Source organism: Schistocerca piceifrons, chromosome 4, assembly GCF_021461385.2.
Source record: "Schistocerca piceifrons isolate TAMUIC-IGC-003096 chromosome 4, iqSchPice1.1, whole genome shotgun sequence".
NCBI lineage: Eukaryota > Metazoa > Arthropoda > Insecta > Orthoptera > Acrididae > Schistocerca > Schistocerca piceifrons.
Genome location: NC_060141.1, coordinates 410,081,178 through 410,102,064, shown reverse-complemented (window position 1 = coordinate 410,102,064; position 20,887 = coordinate 410,081,178). Strand labels below are relative to the sequence as shown.

General features: G+C 40.6%; 1 protein-coding gene across 1 annotated transcript in view; it reads left to right on the top strand.

Annotated features, from left to right (window-relative positions):
- Window positions 1-20,887, top strand: part of LOC124795873 (neuropilin-2-like) — a 254,480-nt gene that overhangs the window by 131,239 nt on the left and 102,354 nt on the right. Inside the window, exon 3 of the mRNA XM_047259954.1 lies at window positions 20,537-20,662. Coding sequence (XP_047115910.1) covers window positions 20,537-20,662 — 126 coding nt within the window. The remainder of the gene's footprint in view (window positions 1-20,536; window positions 20,663-20,887) is intronic.

The window sequence follows — 20,887 nt, the reverse complement described above, 5'->3', positions numbered from 1 at the left end:
CACCCTGAATGCATACTCAGGAGTCTCCAGTGGTCGCGACTAAATGTTAGACTGTGGTTGTTCTGCACATCTGAAGGCATCTCTTAGATTTAAATGGAAAGACTGCAGTAGATCTTAAGAATGACGAAAGGCGCGGATAATTCAACAGAATTATATCACGGCATGAAAAGCTAAGACCGAATGCGTTTCCAGCTCCTAAACCACTACGTCACATGTCTGGGACAGCAAGACTGAAACAGGAGTCGTGAAAGAAAACAGTTAGCGGCAGTTTATGACGTAAAACACAATGTCGAAAGTGCAAAGGCAAGCAACCCAGAAGACAACGAGCCAGACCGCTTTCGCTTGGGCTTCTTTTAGACCCACAAACACAAAGGTCCCACACGTCACGGCTTTGGATACGACAGTACTAGCTGACACATATGACCATATTATGTGCATAAACTGCATCCTGAGACAACCGGTCTCCGTGACATATGACCTACGCGATTCCATTCCCACACGCGTTGCTTAGAACTGTTACTGCATGGCTTTTAACAATCCTGTTGGATTAAGTCTCAGTGGAGGTATTTGAATTTCATAAGATTTTATGAAACACTGCGTTTTACTTGAAACAAGATTTTTCTTTCATAGAATTATGAAGTTTTCTCTCCCACAAAAAAAAAAAAAAAAAAAAAATCGCTTTGCTGACCTGTTCATATAACTACCGTATTTTATTACAAACAAACAAAATCAGAATGTCGATGTGCTTTTCATGTGTTTTATGCTTGATACCTGAAGACATAACATTCACAGGTAAATTATCCTAGGAAAGATAGTGTTTATTTCTCAGAAGTTATCAGTGAGAACGATGTACGTTCAAATGGCTCTGAGCACTATGGGACTTAACATCTGAGGTCATCAGTCCCCTAGAGCTTAGAACTACTTAAACCTAACTAACCTAAGGACATCACACACATCCATGCCCGAGCCAGAATTCGAAACTGCGACCGTAGCAGTCGCGCGGTTCCGGACTGAAGCGCCTAGAGCTGCTCGGCCACCAGGGTCGGCAACGATGTAGGGTTTATTGATATTTATTTGTAGATGCCTCTCTGAGGACTAAAATATTTCAGTAGCAATGTCACGACACACACTTTTTCTAATGACATTTTAATGAAGAACTGATTACGATTTGAAAGCAACAGTTGTGTCTAAAAGTACAAGACTAGAAGAAAATATAAGGTACATCATTCCTCACTGAACTTGCACTGACTTAGAAAGCAATGCACCGTGCAGTAACCCAGGGACATAAAATGTCGTAAAAATCTGTTAACAGAATGGAAAATATTCATGTTCTATCTTTATATAAATCACAAACACCATTTCAGTTGCAAACTAATCTTTAGGTTTGAATTACTGTTTTGCACGACTTGCGTTTCCTCAAAACATTAAGCCGTACGGCAACAGGCTGCACACGTTTGCAGAATAAGTACAAAACACTTAGCACAATTAAGACGTAACAGTATTAAGTGAATCTATTGTTGAGCAGTTCAATATTTTTCTCATTGTTAATTTAAATGCGAGAAGACTAAATAATTTAGAAAAGTAATACGTTGATTTTCCTTTGTAACTGCGCTGCATTAAGTTGTATGAGTTACATACCTATAATTAGCATGCATGTAGGCATACTATCTCTGCTAACCAGTGATGTATAGCTAGTTTTTTCGCTGACTTGTACCACGCACTTATACCACATATCGAGCGAATGATCGACTTAACTTAAAAATAATTACGTAACTAATCGTATCTCAAATTACTTCAACTTCACATCGTATATTAATACCCTTGAGAAAGAGGACTGTGTTTATGAGGCAGAATGCGAATTCTGAAGGAACAAGGTAAAGAAGCTTTGCTGCCTTTCTGCTCCGGAAGTTTCAGATGCTGCGTATTCTACTGTAGTCAGTTCAACAGTATTATGGACAATACGTTTTTCGATCCCTATCCTTATGAATTAGCATTGATGTCGACGGGACATATACCCTTAAAACAAGTCCTATCACTGCGGCGAAGCACACTTAGCGACCTTCTTATAATTTTCAGAGTTTTCTTAATCACATTCTTTCATCTCCATCTCGTACTAGACCGTGGACAGTAATGCATCCATACCCAGTCAACACTGGGAATACGTCTAACGGCTACAAAAAAAGATTTGTTTACCACTCTGTTGTTGGTGAATCGAACTAAACAGATACCGTTTACTAGATAAAAAATTTGGCTCCAATGTACCCAAATGTCAATCAAGGAATCACAATTCTTGCACACCAAATCATCGTGTGAATTGTCCCAGTGTTGCCGAAACGTTTATCTACAGTACTAAAGTGAAGTATGGTAGAGATGAGCAGAAGCTATATAAGTGTCTTGAACAATCGTGAAACTCAAAAGCGTAGCCGTTATGGGAACCACTTCAGTTAACAAATATTTCTTAGAAACATTGGCAATTACCTACCCTTTATTTCATGAGTAAGGAGGAAGATGAGAAGGTGAGAGTTTACTATTTGCTCGTGTCCGAGGTCATTAACTTCGTTTGGAAAATAATTGAACAAGGTATTTTTCTGCTATTATCAAAGCAGCCATCCCTGAATTTCAGTGAAATGTTTTTCGGGAGACCACGGGATAACTGGAGGGCGTCTGAACTGAGACTGTTATAATTTTTAAAAATATCGGGAATCCGATACATCGATATTGGAAAAAGTGTCACTAATGGCGCTCGACACGTCGAATGGAAGTATCGTTGTATCGATTGAAGAAATATCGACACATTGGCGAAAAAGAAAATATTGGTTGCACATGGTAAATATACTGCTGTTTTAGAGCTGTATATTTAAGTATTGATTTATGACTAGATATTCTGCACATCAGTAAGATAGCATCCTGCGTATCCCCCTTAGAGCAAAAACTGAAAGGAAAACAATGCACTTCTTGCTTGGCTATAACCACTTTGCATACGATGGTAACTGCAGATAAGTGGCACAATAAAACGTGTCCGATGGGTTCGTCGTTCGGATTCCTCACATATCAGGATCACTACATGTCGACCTCCCCGTTTTTTCATTTTTTCAAACGTCAGCAACCTAACAGGTGTAGTGTCGAAATTGCGAGGTGAAGCTAAACGTTGCAGTTTGTGTTGGTAGCGCCGAGAGCCGATTACGTCAGCATTTTCCGTCAGAAGTCTCAGCCCACCGTAAAGACCAATCTTGTGATTTAGATTTCTGTTAATCAGTTTCAGCTACTGTTTTTGAAGATCGCCGGTGTGAAGAAACAGCACTCTAGTTACGTTAAAAGTTGTTTTTTAATTTAATTATGTTCTACTACAGTTTCAAATGATTTGAGAATTACGAAAAAAATAAAAATAAAAATATCGGCACTTGCCATTTTGGTATCGATGTATCAGTGAAAAATATGTTGCACATAAATATCGATATTTATTGGAAAGAATATCGATATTTCGACATTTCATCAGCCGCCCTAGTCTGGACCCCACTCCTTCCAACTTCAAATCCTGTGTGAGCAAACAGCAATAGTCACCAGTCCAAACGATAGTTTTTTAACCATTAGCCATTGTCCTACTGGAGGAAGAAGAGGAGGAGTTCAGTTCAATATCTGGTCGTCCCCGATGTCATGAAGTTCGTTTGGAAAATAACTGAGGAAGGTATTGTTCTGCCATTATCAAAGCAACCAACCCAGAATTTCTCTGAAATGGTTTTCAGAAGACCATGAAATCCTTAAACTTGTGGACACATGAACCCCCACTCCTTTGAACTTCAAATCCTGTGTGAGTAAACCACAGCATTCACCAAACCAAATGATGCCTTAATCAGTACGGCGTTTCTTTAAACTTTATCCATTGTTCTATTGGAGATGACATTGTTTTGATCTGGGTATGGGCTTAGAAGGCCAGTTAGAAGTGTACCTCTAGTTTAACGTGTGATCCAAATCACGGTGTAACAAGTTGTTTGGCACTGGAAGAAATGAACTCGGACGTGGAGTTTCAAACGAACCATCGCAGCAATCAAGGAAAATGAAAATCTGAATGGCGAGACAGAGATTGAAACCACCTTCCTCCAGAGCGCAAGTCCAAAGCTTTACTATTGCCCTACCTCTCTCGGTGAAAGACAAACTAACAAGTACACGTCCGGATGGGCGTACGAGTTGAAGTGCCCGCTGTCTGGACACAGAAAGGCGTCGGCTCCGGTTCATGACCACCAGTGGATCAGTTATGCTGAGCAGCGTGCCGACGAGTCTGGATTTGGTTTTTAGGCGGTTTTCCACATACCACTATTTGATTACTGGGATGGTACCCATGCTACACAAACATTTAGGAAATCTTCTCACACTTGGAGATCCAATTTACTCTAGACACAGACAGATGGGGTACACTGATTATATGCACATGTGAAGAACTAATTTCAGGCCTAACAAACGTGTGACAACAGTGCTTATCATTACAGACTTTCAGTATATTTAATTTTTGTTTTCCTCATGTAACTTTATATTTAAACAGTGTTTCTACGTATAAATGTACTATATGATTACTCGTTTATCTAAGTGAAAACCATCATTCTTCACCTATTCTGTCAAAATGTAATGTGCCAATAGGTATAACACCATTGTCAGCAGCGTGCACTAGAATTATGACATGCTTTCCAACTAAGGATATTTTACCTACACCTTATCTTAATCATATACAAAGTCGGATTTCGCACCTCCGAAATATAACTCAATACGCGTATTGCTTTGCCGTTCATGGGCGACGAACATGCGGTCTTTTCAAATCAACTAAAACCGTATACCATGCCTCAAATAAATAGTGCTGAAAGCAACAGAAGAAAGAATGTTTAAACAATCAGTTTTCATCTGAACAAATAGTTCATGTCTGATCCACAATACATGCCACAATAATTGTCGCTCTGCCCATAACACTCATACATGACTAGAATTCAGTATCTGTACGACTTTTGTTTGCTAATAGTATGTTTTCAGCAAGATATTTCGTTCAATGCAATAAACATTATATGCACATGTGAAGAACTAATTTCAGGCCTAACAAACAAAGAGCTGCCATAAAAGAACTGTAAAGCGAAACGAAAAATAAATACTGTCTCAAACGAGCATAAAAAGGTAAAAAAGAATTTGTCTTTTGAAATATCAGTAATTCCTTTGCACTACAACAATGTGATTGTAAAATTTGTATATAAAAGTTTACATATGTTTAAAAAAATTCCAATCTGGGGGATGAACGAGGCTGTAACCTTAGGTATTTAGTCTCCTTAAACCCATAATGAGCAGCAGCAGTGACATAGGAGTAGCCACTGAGCGAATCAGGAACCTTGGGATTTGCTATCTGGTATTTGCCTGTTGTCTCACAAAAAAATAACAGAAAAGGGTGAAAATATCCTGCAAGCCTAGAAGAAACGTCCTCTATTTTACGATTTGTAGTTAATCACAAATACGAAAATGTCATGAGTATGTTCTGATATCGAAAATGCGTAGCGGATCCGGACTTTGACACGTTTTTCCTACTTAGCACAAGCAGTCGTATGAACACAATTAGGCTATTTTGGCGCGCCCCCAGGCTTGTCTCAATCCTTCACTGATACCTCGTTCCCCCAGCGGTACTATTCCCACATACCCTAAGCAGGAAATATGGATTCGAATCCCTATCTGTTACAGATTTTCAGCTGTCAACAAATTCATTAAACTGCAGATTCAGTATTTGTGAACGGTTTGTGCTGATACAATTTCACGTTACTGCATCTGCATTGATTTTATCCCTATCGACCCATTAAGCCATTTCAGTGCAGTTAATTTCATTCATAATGTTGTTGTTGTTTTTGTTGTTGTCTTCAGTCTGACATGTTTGACGTAGCTCTCCATGCTTGTCTATTCCGTAAAAGCCTCTTTATCTCTGAAAAACGACTACAACCTACAACCATTCGAACCACCTCACTGCATTCAAGTCTTAGTTCCCATCCATTCACATCAATCACAAATAATCGAAAACTTAGGAAGTAAGTCTGAAAGATGGCCGAATACAGAAAAAATGTGAAGCATCAAACCAGCAGACGTGCATATGTAACTGATATATTTGTCACTTCCCCACCAGCGTGTGAAATGAGTACTGACACGCCGATGAACATGGAGACCTTCATCCTTGTTGCGATTAACAAGTTGGCTTGTTGACTGATTACCGTAAATTTCGACGGATAAGATGACCTTCAGATAAGGCGTGGACAAATTTTCGTCAAAGATATATAGTTTTCTGTGTACTCTGAGAGGTGGACATATATGGTAGAAATGGACATTTATTTGCGGATAGGTTCAGAATGAGTGGAAACTTCATATTACAAGAGCGAAGCAGTTGTGTGTGACATCTGTGGAATAGTCGACTTACTACTGCAGTGACAGTATTATCTCTGAACTTTTGTATCTTTGGTGGCTCAGTTCTAGAGCGGAGAACAGTTGATTATTGGACACGGATTAAGTAAGCTAGCGGAACTTTTTAGCGTAGTGCATATTGGAGGAGAATTCTGTTGAAGAAAATTGTAAGGGATTACCAATCTGATGAAAGGACTTACAGTCGCAGCATTTATGGAACAGAGAGAACGAGTTTGCATTATGGATAAGTTTTAAGGTAATAATTTTTGCTGGCGTGTACTGATAATGTTAGCCATTTTTGCAACAGAACAGTCCACTTCAGTGTAGGTCATTTGAGTTTGATTCATTTCAATCAGCATAAGCGTAAAAGATTTCTGTAAAGAACGTAAAGTTTTTGATTTTATGTGAGTTTTAGGATTTTGTGAAGTAACATTTTAAAATACAGCATTGCCATTATACTAAACGGCGTAGTATTTTCATTTCAGATAAGGAGTTTTTTGTATGAGAAAATAGTTCCAATCTTTCTCCCAGTAGTTTAGTTTTACTTTAGAATATTTTAGCTGGCGCGATTTCGCCGTGCTGTGCTATTTCTGCTGATTGTGCTGTAATTTTTCAGGTGAAATTCTTTTCATCATTTGTTGGTTTTTTCGTTTCTAATCTCACGTTTCCAGTGCGCAAATTCTAAGCATTTTCTTTGCAATTCAGATTTTTAATGGGCCATCGAACAGTGTGTGTTTTATAGTGCTGCTACGTAATTTCGATGTTTCAATTTTTTGAGTACCACACAGTTTGATTTTGGTAGTGGTTTTTGAGCAACAGTTTTGATTTAACACCAGTTATTTTTCTCTTTACCTAAATGTGTGCACTGAGTCACGCTTTTCGCAATAGAAATTTCAGTTCAGAGGACAGTACATTCAGTTTTGAGTAATAAAAAAAACACAGGTAAACATTTTAGTGCATTAAATTTACGAACGATCGAGTCAAAGGAAATAACTTTCAGCACGTCCTAAAAACGATCCCCAGCTACCAACAACCCGTAAGTTTTTTATTTAGGACAGTGGTCATCTGTATAATAATAAACGCACTGATTCGAATAATGATATTGAACATTTATATAAGCGTCGTATTGGCTATTCAGTTTTGCGGACAAACCCGCTCTGTACTATTAGACAACTGGATTGGTTGCACACGACATAAGGCAAAAGTCTCCTTCAGCAGTGCTACGGTTTTGTCCGTAGAAGGACGTGTGCCGAATAACGAACTCTTATGTACAGCTAATAAGTATTTTTGTAGTAGATTGTGTTGTGTGTTCAGATAGTTTGTATTGTAAGTGTAATGGGCGTAAAACTCGTAAAGAGTGTGCCTAATAATGCAGCCAGCAAAAAGGAAATACGAAGCAAGATTCAAGTTATACGTCATACAATTGGCTAAAGTGTATAACAACTGTGCTGCATCAAGGGCTTTCGACAAACAGAGAAGATGGTAAGAGACAAGTGAAAGAATGAAGATGCTATTTAAAAAAAAATCCAATGAAAAAGTGTTCTATGAGGAGAGGACTAGCTTTTCTGGCCAGATTTAGAAAGTGGCGTTGCAGAATGGCAGAATTGCTATGTTGTTAGAAGAAATATGATTAGGGGCTCACGCACTGAAGTCGGCACGAGCCAATTCAGAATACAGAAAAGAATTTAAAGCAACAGTAGGTTGATACATTCGCTCTGTGACAGAAAAAAAACTGGTAATACGGCAGAAGATAAAAATTGCGGTGAAATTGCCGAAGATTCTTGATCACAAAATTACGAATTTTCATAAACGTGTTATTCATATGATGCTAAAATACAACTTTCCACTATCTGATACTGGAAATATAGATGAAACAAAGAAGAATTACGAAATGATAAATAATAGAACTGTGGAAACAAAAGGCGTAAAAGCTGTTCAGAATTGCAGGCCATAAAAAGACAAGGTATTAAGGCACGGTAGATAGAACAAAGTTAAAACCCATGGTTATTTTCAAGCGGAAAACTATTCCTAAAATCAAATTACCACTAGGCATTTTTGTACATTTTCACGAAAAGGGATGAATGGAGGAGAATGGTGCAAACCTGCGGATGGAAAATGTGTGGCAGACCAGGTGCTCTACGAAATCAGCTAACTTAGTTGGTATTGGATATGTTTCTCAGTCACGTAACTGAGAGTTCCAAAAATCACATAGCACGAAGCGATATTACGATTGCTGTCATACGGCTGGTTTGATTTCAGTGCTACAATATTTAGACGTTCCTCGGAGTACACCATTCAAAGACCTCATGCGTGAACAATGGAACAATTTGGATGATGAGTGGCGAAAAGTCGTATACGAAGAGTGGAGCTATACGGGTTGCATCGCTTGATGTTTTGTGTGATTTCGTGATCAAATCTTAGGAAAAAGTGCAAATAGTGATCTAATCGTCCAAGAATTTTGGGGTTTCAGTTGCAATGGCCGGCACTGAGAACGATTTATTAAGCGACCCACATGACGAACTTCTCAACAACGAAAGTGAGAATGTACGTGAGGAGCTGCTTTCCTTACATGATGAGTGTGTGGATTTGCAGCGATTTAAATGCGTTGGTGAGTGATTTATTTTATTTCACAATGATTTTAATTTATATCACTTTCAATCTATGTTTTATATCTGTCGTTTAAGACCATCCCGATTTTGAGCGCCTTTTTTTATGCTTCGACTATCATCTTATCTGCCGAAATATACGGTAGATACTTAGTTTAGAGCGTACAACAGCGTGATTATTACTATCCTGACAAATACTTTGAGAAAAAAATCGTCGAAATATTTTAAATCGATGCATTAACTGTCTAAAAATGTCAGTAAAATCTCACTTCCTGTCTCCTAGCCTCATTCAAATCCATGCATGAAATTGTCCGCAAGCGTGCAAAACATACAGGTGCTCGTGTATGCATTACCTTAAACTATACATCTAAAACACAAATACACAAATGGAACAAAGAGTTGAAACAGTAAGTAGTCAATTATAACACTTATGGAAGAGGCAATCACAATGATAAAATGCTGAAATTTTCTGCTAGACAGTTTAGTTAGACAATTATACTCTACACAGAATATTAAACCACAGGCCACATTCGTCTCATCGTCACATACATTAAGAGGGCCTACCAGCTGACAAACTGATTGCTATCCTCTAGTCAACATGCAAGATATTTCGTTATTATGTGCTAACTCACCATGAGCAGATTCCTTGTGACACATACATAGGAAAACATGTGCAGAACATAAGAGTCTTAAGTGATTTTTAAGAGCGCTAGATGGCCCTAAAGGTGATGATTCTAACAGTGTTACTCGACGATTACTTGGAAACCGCCCGCGACGGAATAACGATATTGACATACAAGCAAACGTTCACAGCCACATTACAATGCAACACAGTGTTACTGAGTTTACTATCCTAAATGCATTACTTTCATAACCTGAAACTGTTCGGAAATTTGTAAACCTGGACTCAAAGCAAGCTTACAAAGCAGCAAGCAAAGAGCAATAAAACACTGTCGCTTTCGCAGTGAGCGCTGCTCCTCGCCTTTGAAGCAAATGCCATGTTTTTACAGGGCTGACAGATAGATGGTTTCCTGGGAGCTAGGCAGCACGCACTAATGTAATGCATGTCATGGGAACTGATATCCTGGCGACAGATGCTTAACATGAAGGCAAAAATTTTTATTGCTTTTTCATGTTTCTTCCTAAGATATGTACATTTGCTTCAAGCCCAGGATTACAAAGTTCTAAGCAAATTCAGGATGCGAATCATGATTCGTCGCTATCTCTTTATAGTTTATCGTTGAGTAACACGTTTCCAACCAGCACCTTTCGGGGCAATTAGCTCCATAACAAATCACTTTAGATCCTGTGACGTGCAGATTTCTTCCAACTTATTTGTCACAAGACATTTACTAATAGCGAGTTAGCATACGAGGGTTGCCCATCGCATTTTTTTCTCAGCCGAAAACAATGCTACGAATGCAAAACGGACATATGTATTATTTGAAGCCTAGTGACTGAGCGCGCCTAGTTTCCATCACTTACGACAGATAGAGTAGCTGCAGTACAGTTTCAAAATGGCGCCTGTAAGTGATGTACGTTACAAGCAACGTGCTGTCATTAAATTTCTCACTGGAGAGAAAGAAACGCTTGTGCAAGGTCTATGGAGCATCTGCTGTCGACAGAAGTACAAATAGTCGCTGGGCACGGAGGGTGAGGTCATCAGAAGGCGGTTCGGCGGAGCTCCACGATTTGCAGCGGTCGGGGAGACCATCCACGGCTGTCACACCTGAAATGTTGCACCGAGCTAATGTTGTCATTCACCAGGACAGACGCATACAGGATGCCATTCGTGGAAGACATTTTGAGGACGATGAGGAGGTGATTCACACAGTGAAACACTGGCTCCACCACCACGACAAGGACTGGTACCGACAGGGCATACAAGCCCTTGTTTCGGCTCTAGGAAGGCCATAGAACGGGATGGAGATTACGTGGAAAGATAGGGTGTGTAGATAAAACACCATTCTTTCGTGTGTGTAATTCTCACTATTTTCAGTAAAGAATTGTTGAAGAAAAAATGCGGTGAATTACTTACTGGGCAACCCTCGTACACAAGGGGCGATCAAAAAGTTTCCGTTAGAGTGTGTTGCTACAGAGGATATGCAACCAGAGCCAAACCGATGCGGCATATAAGCACAGGAAACTTCTTGATCATCCCTCATAACAATGAAACGTCCTATATGTTGACATAGAGGACAGCAATCAGTATATCGATTATTCGGCTCTCTACTGTACCTGTTGATGAGACGAATGTGAGGTGTGTTTTAATATTCTGTATAGAAAAAATGTTCTTGTTAAATTGTTAGACAGAAAATTTCAACTTGTTGTCAGAGTGGATGGCTCATACGCCTGTTTTGTAAATTGGTGTTCGTATTTTTCCTGAGTTGTTGTTTCAGTTTCTTGTTACGTTTGTGTATTCTCATTTGAATTGCACATTTAAGGTATTGTCTATATGAAAACTTACACACTATCTGATCAAAAGTATCTGGAAACCTATTTGTGGACATTAATACGGGGTGTGTCCACCCTTAGCTTTACTACATTCTGACTTCTGCTGCTACCAATGTCAGAGAGGGGTCTCAATGTCTGCGGGAGAACGGCAACCCATTTCTCCCTAAAAGCCGAAACCAGAGAATGTACTAATGATGTACACTTGGCTTTGGAGCGAAGTCAACTTCTAACTCATCCCAAAGGTATTCCATTACGTTCAGGTCGGAACTCTTGACAGGCCAGTCCATTTCAGGAATGTTATAGTGTACAAACCATAGCCTCACAGTGGTGCGTTAGGCTAGGGCGCATTATCATGATACAATTAATCATCGTCTCCAAACTGTTCCTCTACTGTAGGCAGCACACAGTACTGTAAAATGTCTTAATATCCTTCCGCATTCAGCATTTTCTTATGCGCAATAAGGAGACCATACTCCAAGCGCGAGAAAATCTCCCATACCGTGACGTCACCTCGTCTGTACTTCACTGTTGGCATTATACAGGGTGGTCCATTGATCGTGACCGGGCGAAATATCTCACGAAATAAGCGTCAAACGAAAAAAGTACAAAGAACGAAACTCGTCCAGCTTGAAGGGTGAAACCAAATGGCGCTATGGTTGGCTCGCTAGATGGCGCTGCCATAGGTCAAACTGATATCAACTGCGTTTTTTTTAATATAGGAATCCCCATTTTTATTACATATTCATGTAGTACGTAAAGAAGTATGAATGTTTTAGTTGGATCACTTTTTTTTTTGCTTTGTGACAGATGGCGCTGTAATAGTCACAAACGTATAAGTATATGGTATCACGCAACATTCCGCCAGTGCGGACGGTATTTGCTACGTGATACATTACCCGTGTTAAAATGGACCGTTTACAAATTGCGGAAAAGGTCGATATCGTGTTGATGTATGGCTATTTTGATCAAAATGCCCAACGGGCGTGTGCTATGTTTGCTGCTCGGTATCCTGGACATCATCAAAGTGTCCGGACCGTTCGCCGCATAGTTACGTTATTTAAGGAAACAGGAAGTGTTCAGCCACATGTGAAACGTCAACCACTATCTGCAACAAATGATGATGCACAAGTAGGTCTTTTAGCTGCTGTCGCGGCTAATCCGCACGTCAGTAGCAGACAAACTGCGCGAGAATCGGGAATCACAAAAAGGTAAACCGGCATAATATGCACTATTGGGCAACGGAAAATCCACGATGGCTGCGACAAGTGGAACATCAGCGACCTTTGCGGGTTAATGTATGGTGCGGCATTATGGGAGGAAGGATAATTGGCCCCCATTTTATTGATGGCGTTCTAAATGGTGCAATGTATGCTGATTTCCTACGTAATGTACTACCGATGTTACTACAAGATATTTCGCTGCATGACAGATTGGCGATGTACTTCCAACATAACGGATGTCCGGCACATAGCTCGCATGCGGTTGAAGCGGTATTGAATAGCATATTTTATGGCAGGTTGATTGGTCGTCGAAGCAACATACCATGGCCCGCACGTTCACCGAATCTGACGTCCCCGTATTTCTTTCTGTGGGGAAAGTTGAAGGATATTTGTTATCGTGATCCACCGACAACGCCTGACAACATGCGTCAGCGCATTGTCAATGCATGTGCGAACATGCAAGGCGAACTACTCGCTGTTGAGAGGAATGTCGTTACTTGTATTGCCAAATGCACTGAGGTTGACGGACATCATTTTGAGCATTTATTGCATTAATGTGGTATTTACAGGTAATCACGCTGTAACAGCATGCGTTCTCAGAAATGATAAGTTCACAAAGATACATGTATCACATTGGAACAGCCGAAATAAGATGTTCAAACGTACCTACGTTCTGTATTTTAATTTAAAAAACTTACCTTTTACCAGCTGTTCGTACAAAATTGTGAGCCATATGTTTGTGACTATTACAGCGCCATCTATCAGAAAGTGAAAAAATTGGTTCAACTAAAACATTCTTATTTCTTTACGTTGTTGTTGTCTTCAGTCCTGAGACTGGTTTGATGCAGCTCTCCATGCTACTCTATCCTGTGCAAGCTTCTTCATCTCCCAGTACATACTGCAACCTACATCCTTCTGAATCTGCTTAGTGTATTGATCTCTTGGTCTCCCTCTACGATTTTTACCCCCCACGCTGCCCTCCAATGCTAATTTGTGATCCCCTCATGCCTCAGAACATGACCTAACAACCGGTCCCTTTTCTTGTCAAGATGTGCCACAAACTCCTCTTCTCCCCAATTCTATTCAATACCTCCTCATTAGTTATGTGATCTACCCATCTAATCTTCAGCATTCTTCTGTAGCACGACATTTCTCTTCTTGTCCAAACTATTTATCGTCCATGTTTCACTTCCATACGTGGCTACACTCCATACAAATACTTTCAGAAACGACTTCCTGCCACTTAAATCTATACTCGATGTTAACAAATTTCTCTTCTTCAGAAACGCTTTCCTTGCCATTGCCAGTCTACATTTTATATCCTCTCTACTTCGACCATCATCAGTTATTTTGCTCCCCAAATAGCAAAACTCCTTTACTACTTTAAGTGTCTCATTTCCTAATCTAATTCCCTCAGCATCACCCGACTTAATTCGACTACATTCCATTATCCTCGTTTTGCTTTTGTTGATGTTCATCTTATATCCTCCTTTCAAGACACTGTCCATTCCGTTCAACTGCTCTTCCAAGTCCTTTGCTGTCCCTGACAGAATTACGAGGGCGGTTCAGAAAGTAACCTCCGATTGGTCACAGTGCGGGTTGTGGGGGAAGTAGCGACGCCATCTGTGCGTTCACGCACTTAACAGGTCAGTCGGCATCAAGCCGTGGTCGAGTGAACGTCGTACCTGCGCTAGTTTAGTTTTTGTGGCAGTTTGAAATGTGTGCTGCAATAGAAAACCCCGCCAAATGTGAAGTGCGTGCTGTCATAAGGTTTTTTACAGCCAAAGGATATTCTGCAGCAGCTATTCATCGTGAGCTTTGTGCCGTGTACGGACCAAGAGTTATGAGTGAAGGAGTTGTCCATGAATGGGTACGTTTATTTAAAAGTGGACGAGAAAACGTTCATGATGAAGAGAGGAATGGTAGACCATCATTGGTGACTGACGAACTCGTTCAGACAGTTGATGCAGAAGTTCGTGAAAATCGACGTTTCTCAATGTCGGAGTTGTCTACTGGTTTTCCACAGATTTCTAAGACTCTCTTGTACGAGATAGTGACAGCAAGATTGGGTTACCGTAAGTTCTGTGCACGATGGGTGCCCAAAATTCTTACCGACCACCACAAAACTCAAAGAATGGCCTCTGCATTAGACTTTCTGTCACGTTATGAGGACGAAGGAGAACCATTGTTAAACAGAATCGTGACCGGTGACGGAACCTGGATTAAGTACGTAAACCCTGAGACAAAAGAACAATCAAAGATGTGGGCACATTCAAATTCGCCTACCAAACCAAGAAAAGCCTCGCAAGATTTTTCTGCCAGAAAACTGATGGCAACGGTGTTTTGGGATGCCAAAGGGGTGTTGTTGGTTGAATTCATGGAACGTGGTACGACCATTAATCAAGACGTGTACTGTGAAACAATAAAAAAGTTACGACGGGCTATACAGAACAAACGCCGTGGTATGCTGACTTCCGGTATCGTTTTTTTGCACGATAACGCCCGTCCTCACTCTGCTCGCAGAACAACGGCCCTTCTTGAGTCCTTCAAGTGGGACGTTATCAACCATACACCTTACAGCCCAGACCTGGCGCCAAGTGATTATCACCTCTTCATGCATTTGAAGAAATGGCTCGGGTCACAGCGGTTTGATGACGAAGAAGAGCTCAAAGATGCGGTCACAGGCTGGCTCCAGGCACAAGCGGGTGATTTTTATGCAGAAGGAATTTCAAAGCTTGTGAAGAGATACGATAAGTGCCTCAATCGCTATGGAGACTATGTAGAAAAATAGTGCAAAGATGTAGTTGTAAGATGTATATATTAAAATATTTTTATTTAACTTGGTGTATTTTTTTAAATCAACCGGAGGTTACTTTCTGAACGGCCCTCGTATAATGTCATCGGCGAACCTCAACATTTTTATTTCTTCTCCATGGATTTGAATACCTACTCCGAATGTTTCTTTTGTTTCCTCAATATACAGATTGAATAACATCGGGGAGAGGCTACAACCCTGTCTTACTCCCTTCCCAACCGCTGCCTCCCATTCATGCCCCTCGACTCTTATAACTGCCATCTGGTTTCTGTACAAATTGTAAATAGCATTTCGCTCCCTGTATTTTACCCCTGCCATCTATAGAATTTGAAAGAGAGTATTCCAGTCAACATTGTCGAAAGCTTTCTCTAAGTCTACAAATGCTAGAAACGTAGGTTTGCCTTTCCTTAATCTATTTTCTAAGATAAGTCGTAAGGTCAGTATTGCCTCACGTGTTCCAACATTTCTGCGGAACCCAAACTGATCTTCCCCGAGATCGGCTTCTACCAGTTTCCATTCGTCTGTAAAGAATTCGCGTTAGTATTTTGCAGCAGTGACTTATTAAACTGATAGTTCGGTAATTTTCACATCTATCAACACCTGCTTTCTTTGGGATTGGATTTATTATATTCTTCTTGAAGTCTGAGGGTATTTCGCCTGTCTCATACATCTTGCTCACCAGATGGTAGAGTTTTGTCAGGACTGGCTCTCCCAAGGCCGTCAGTAGTTCCAATGGAACTACTACACGAATATGTAATAAAAAAATAGGGGTTGCTATTTAAAAAAAACGCACTTGATATCCGTTTGACCTATGGCAGCGCCATCTAGCGGGCCAACCATAGCGCCATCTGGTTTCCCCCTTCAAGCTAGACGAGTTTCGTTCTTTGTAGTTTTTTCGTTTGACGCTTATTTCATGAGATATTTGGCACGGTCACGATCAATGGAGCACCCTGTATATATGATGGCAGGTAAAGTCCTCTAGGCATTCACCATAGCCATTCACAGGGTACTGTGTGATTCATCACTCCAAAACATTCGTTTCCAGTCATCCATTTTTCAGTGGCATCACTCTTTACATAACCTCAAGTGTTGCGTAGCATCGACTAGAAAAATGTGTAGCTTATGAGGAGCTCCTCGACCATTGCATGCCGTTTTCTTAACTCCCTACGTGCACTCATTGTGCTAGTTAGACTGCTGGTAACACTTCGGCACTCACGAGTGGTGATTTCATGCGATTTTTTGCAACCATCCTCTCCAATGGTGCACGGTGCCAGTCCACCAACACATGAGGTGAGCCTGGTCTTGGTTTAGCTGTGGTTATTCCTTCGCATTTCCAATTCACAGTCGCCTGACCAAGCGCCGTCTCGGACAACAGCTTTGGAGGGATTGAAATGTCCCTGATGATTTCTTACTCAGGTGACATTCAGCGACTAGTCTGCACACAAACTCACCAGTTTCTCCTTACCACACCATTCTGTTGTTACTGCTTCTCTACTGACAATACAGCGTTCACCGCCTCTCGTGACATCTAGCGGCGAATTCCACAATCCATAGGCGTATCCGGATATTTCTGATCAGTAGTGTAGCTACAGAGACGCAAGGAGAGTGGTGTTTATGTCGGAATCTCAAGTCTCGCTGTGTTAGTGGACTCGATAGTGATCACAGCTGCGAGCTCGATTTCTCTGACTCGGAGAGAGAAAAATGGTTCAAATGGCTCTGAGGACTATGGGACTTAACATCTGAGGTCATCAGTTCCCTAGACTTAGAACTACTTAAACCTAACTAACCTAAGGACATCACACACATTCATGACCGAAGCAGGATTCGAACCTGCGACCGTAGTTGCAGCGCGGTTCCGGACTGAAGCGCCTAAAAACAGCAATATCCGACACAAAACATTACACTATTCGCGTGTGTATTTTCTGCAGAGTCGGCACAATCTGAGTTATTACTCAGTAGGCGTCAGAGATGCTAATCTGCAGATGTACTTAGATGTGTGTATACAATAAATTACAGACTAATGGTATAGTTTGTGATCTGTCAAAGGCATTTTACTGTGTAAATCACAATATCCTTTGAAATAAATTAGAATATTATGGTGTGACAGAAAATGCTGCAAAACTGTTCAAGTCTTCTTTCTCTGGCAGAAAACAGAGTCCCAGTAGGAAGGAGACGTGTATTAACCTATCATCCAACTGGGAGCCAATAACATCTGGTGTCCCCCAAGGTTCTATTTTAGGGATCTTAGTTTTTCTTGTGTATATCAATGTCCGTTCAACAGTAACATTATCAGATGCCAAGCTTGTTTTGTTTGCACATGATACAACAATGTAATAAATAGTAAACTAAGTATAGCCTTAAAAAGATAGGCTAATAAAATTTTCATGGACATTAATAAATGGTTCCTAAACAATTCCCTGACTCTAAATCTCGAAAAAATATATTATATACAGTTCATAGCTTGTAAAAGTCTTCATGCCAATATATGCCTGAAATATGACGACCAGCAGATATAAGAAGTTGTCAGTTTTAATGGGATTATAGCTTTATAACAAATTTAACAGGGAGGAGCATACTACAGAACCGCTGAAGCGCCTAAACAAATCTCTATTTGCTATGCCAGTGTTGTTGGACATTGGTGGTTTGAAAATAAAAATGCTAGTGTACTATGCTTACTTTCATTCCACACTGTCATACGGGATTATTTCCTGCGGCAGTTTATCGAGCAAGCCAAAGTTTCCAGATTCCGATTATTTGTGGTGTTAACTTAGGAGCGTCCTGCAGAGGGCTTTTTAATGAATGAAAAGACACTACTACTTCCCAGTATATTTATTGCTTAATGAAAGCCTCGAGATGACTGGGTGTTTGTGCTGTCCTCATTTCATCATCATTCATGAAAGTGGCGGAATTGGACTGAGCAAAGATTGGGAATTTGTACGGGCGCTGATACCTGCGCCCTACAAACCAAACATCATCATCTTAATGAAATTTGCCATTAAAAATATATCTTTTTTTTTTTCAACGAGCAGCTCAGTTCATCGAATCAATACCAGAAATAAGAGTAATTTTCACCAAGTCACTTACTCTGGTTCAGAAATTTGTCCACTATTCGGCAACAGACATTTTCAGTAACATGCCAGCAACCATAATAGTTTAACTAATAATAAATCTCAGTTTGAGAGTTGTCTAAAGGATTTATTGATGGCCAGTTACTTCAACTCCATTGATTAATTTCTTAGCAGAACCGATTAATGCTACGTATGTTGTTAATAATATCACATAATGTGAATGACTTCTGCGCAAATTTTGTGCAGTAATGCGTTTATTATAAATAAGTGCTGTAAAATGTTTTGTATTTTTTTTTCATTTGATGATGCGTGGTTACAGCACCTTAAGAATTAGCATATACACGTAAGAGTTTTGAACATTTAATATTTGATGACAAGTTTTATATCCTTTTAAATGTAAATATGCTTGAGGGTTTTTTTTTACCGATTCCACATCCACAACAGCAGTTTTATTTGCTATCTGTGAAAGATATATTAGCATATTTGTTCTTACAGTGTGGCGCACGAAATGTGTTACCAATTGATTCTTTCACAATTTACGACGCACATTAGATATCCCGCTGGGATCTCTACAGCAGTACCAGCAGAGCTTGGAAAAACAAATGAGTTACGAAATGACGTGTAATTCACGATACTGCCGCTAGGAGACTAGTAAGCAGCAATGGCTGACAATGGAAGACTGACGACACAGCAACGATCGGCAATTGTGTTACTTTTTTCATGAAACGAAAAGCCTTGTTGTGACTCAAAGGCGTTTTCAACAGCAGTTTAACACACGATTGGTCCCTTGCAAGAAGACCATCCACAGGTTGTACAATAAATTTCTACAGGAAGGAACAATATTGGAAGCGAAGCGACCTCGGCCTAAGCCTGTTTGTTCGCCGGAGAATATTGAAGAGGTGCGAGTTGCTGTACAGAGAAGTCCTGGGAAATCGTGTAGAAAGGCAGCAGTGCAACTGGGAATATCTAGACGCTCCGTTTAACGCATTCTTAAAAGTGACCTCCATATGTACCCATACAAGATGACCTGTGCACAGAAGCTCACTGAAGAACACAAGCAGCAGAGACTACTGTTTGCCCAGTAGGCGGAGGATAGGGAAGAAACTCTCAACATTTGGTTTTCAGACGAGGCGCATTTTCATTTAGACGGTGTGGTTAAAAAACAAAATGTACGCTTTTGGGCCACTGAAAACCCACAAGTGCTTCATGAACGACAACATTATGATCCGAGGATTACAGCGTGGGCAGCAATTTCCAGTCACGAACTTATTGGACCCTTTTTCTTTGAAGAAATGTGAACAGCGAGCGTTATTTGAGAGTGCTTCGCAATAGCTTCATTCCAGAGCTTCTTGCTACTTCCTTGCCCTTCAACAAGCAGTGGTTCATGCAAGATGGAGCAAGGCCACATACTGCAAACACTGTGTTGGAGTTTTTGCACGAGCATTTCGACATGCGGATCAAGTCGCTTCAATGACGGACAAAGTTGGCCCCGCAGTAGTCCAGACCTCAATCCATGTGACTTTTTTCTTTGGGGGTACCTAAAGGAAAAAATTTTCCCGAAACGTCCACGTGATTTAATGGAGCTCAGAAGACTTATTCTTCAAGCTTGCAGTGAAATTATGGAAGACATGTGCCGTAGGATAATCACTAACTTCAGTGTTCGTTTGAAGGAAGTTACGAAACGAAATGGTGGACATATTGAGCATATGCTGAGTTAGAACAAATCTCCATGGACGGCTCTTCATTGTAGTATATGTTCCTTTCAGATTGTATTGACAATAAAGTTTATATTCGAAAACAAAATGGTAACACATTTCGTGCGCCACCCTGTATTTTGTTTATATTTATTTCGGATTCTTGCTTTCTAACATGTCCCACGTTCCAGAGGATCCCCTCACTATGGATCAATTGGACCGAAGAGTACATCTAATCTAACAGAATCTGCGGTGGGCCTTGTTGCAGCGGAGCAGCTGGTGGTGGGCAAGCAGCCTTCGGACGGCGCCTTCTGCCAGACCGACTGGCTGGCCATGGAGTCCTGCGTGCCCGAGGGCGGCTCGCGCTACTGCGGGAACCTAACCGGCTCCACCTGTAAGTAGACCGCTTCACCTCTCCAACACACTCACCACAATGGCACCTCTTCCCCACCAAGAGGTCAAAATCAGTTTATGATTTTACGTATAATTTGCAAACTCTTCTAGCAGCTGCATGATGGCGCACTGTCAGTCACCAGACAGTGAACCAAAGGGACTTAGTATTGGATCTTTTCTCATGGACACCCGAGTGCAAGTTTTAATTACAAGCAAACCAATAGTC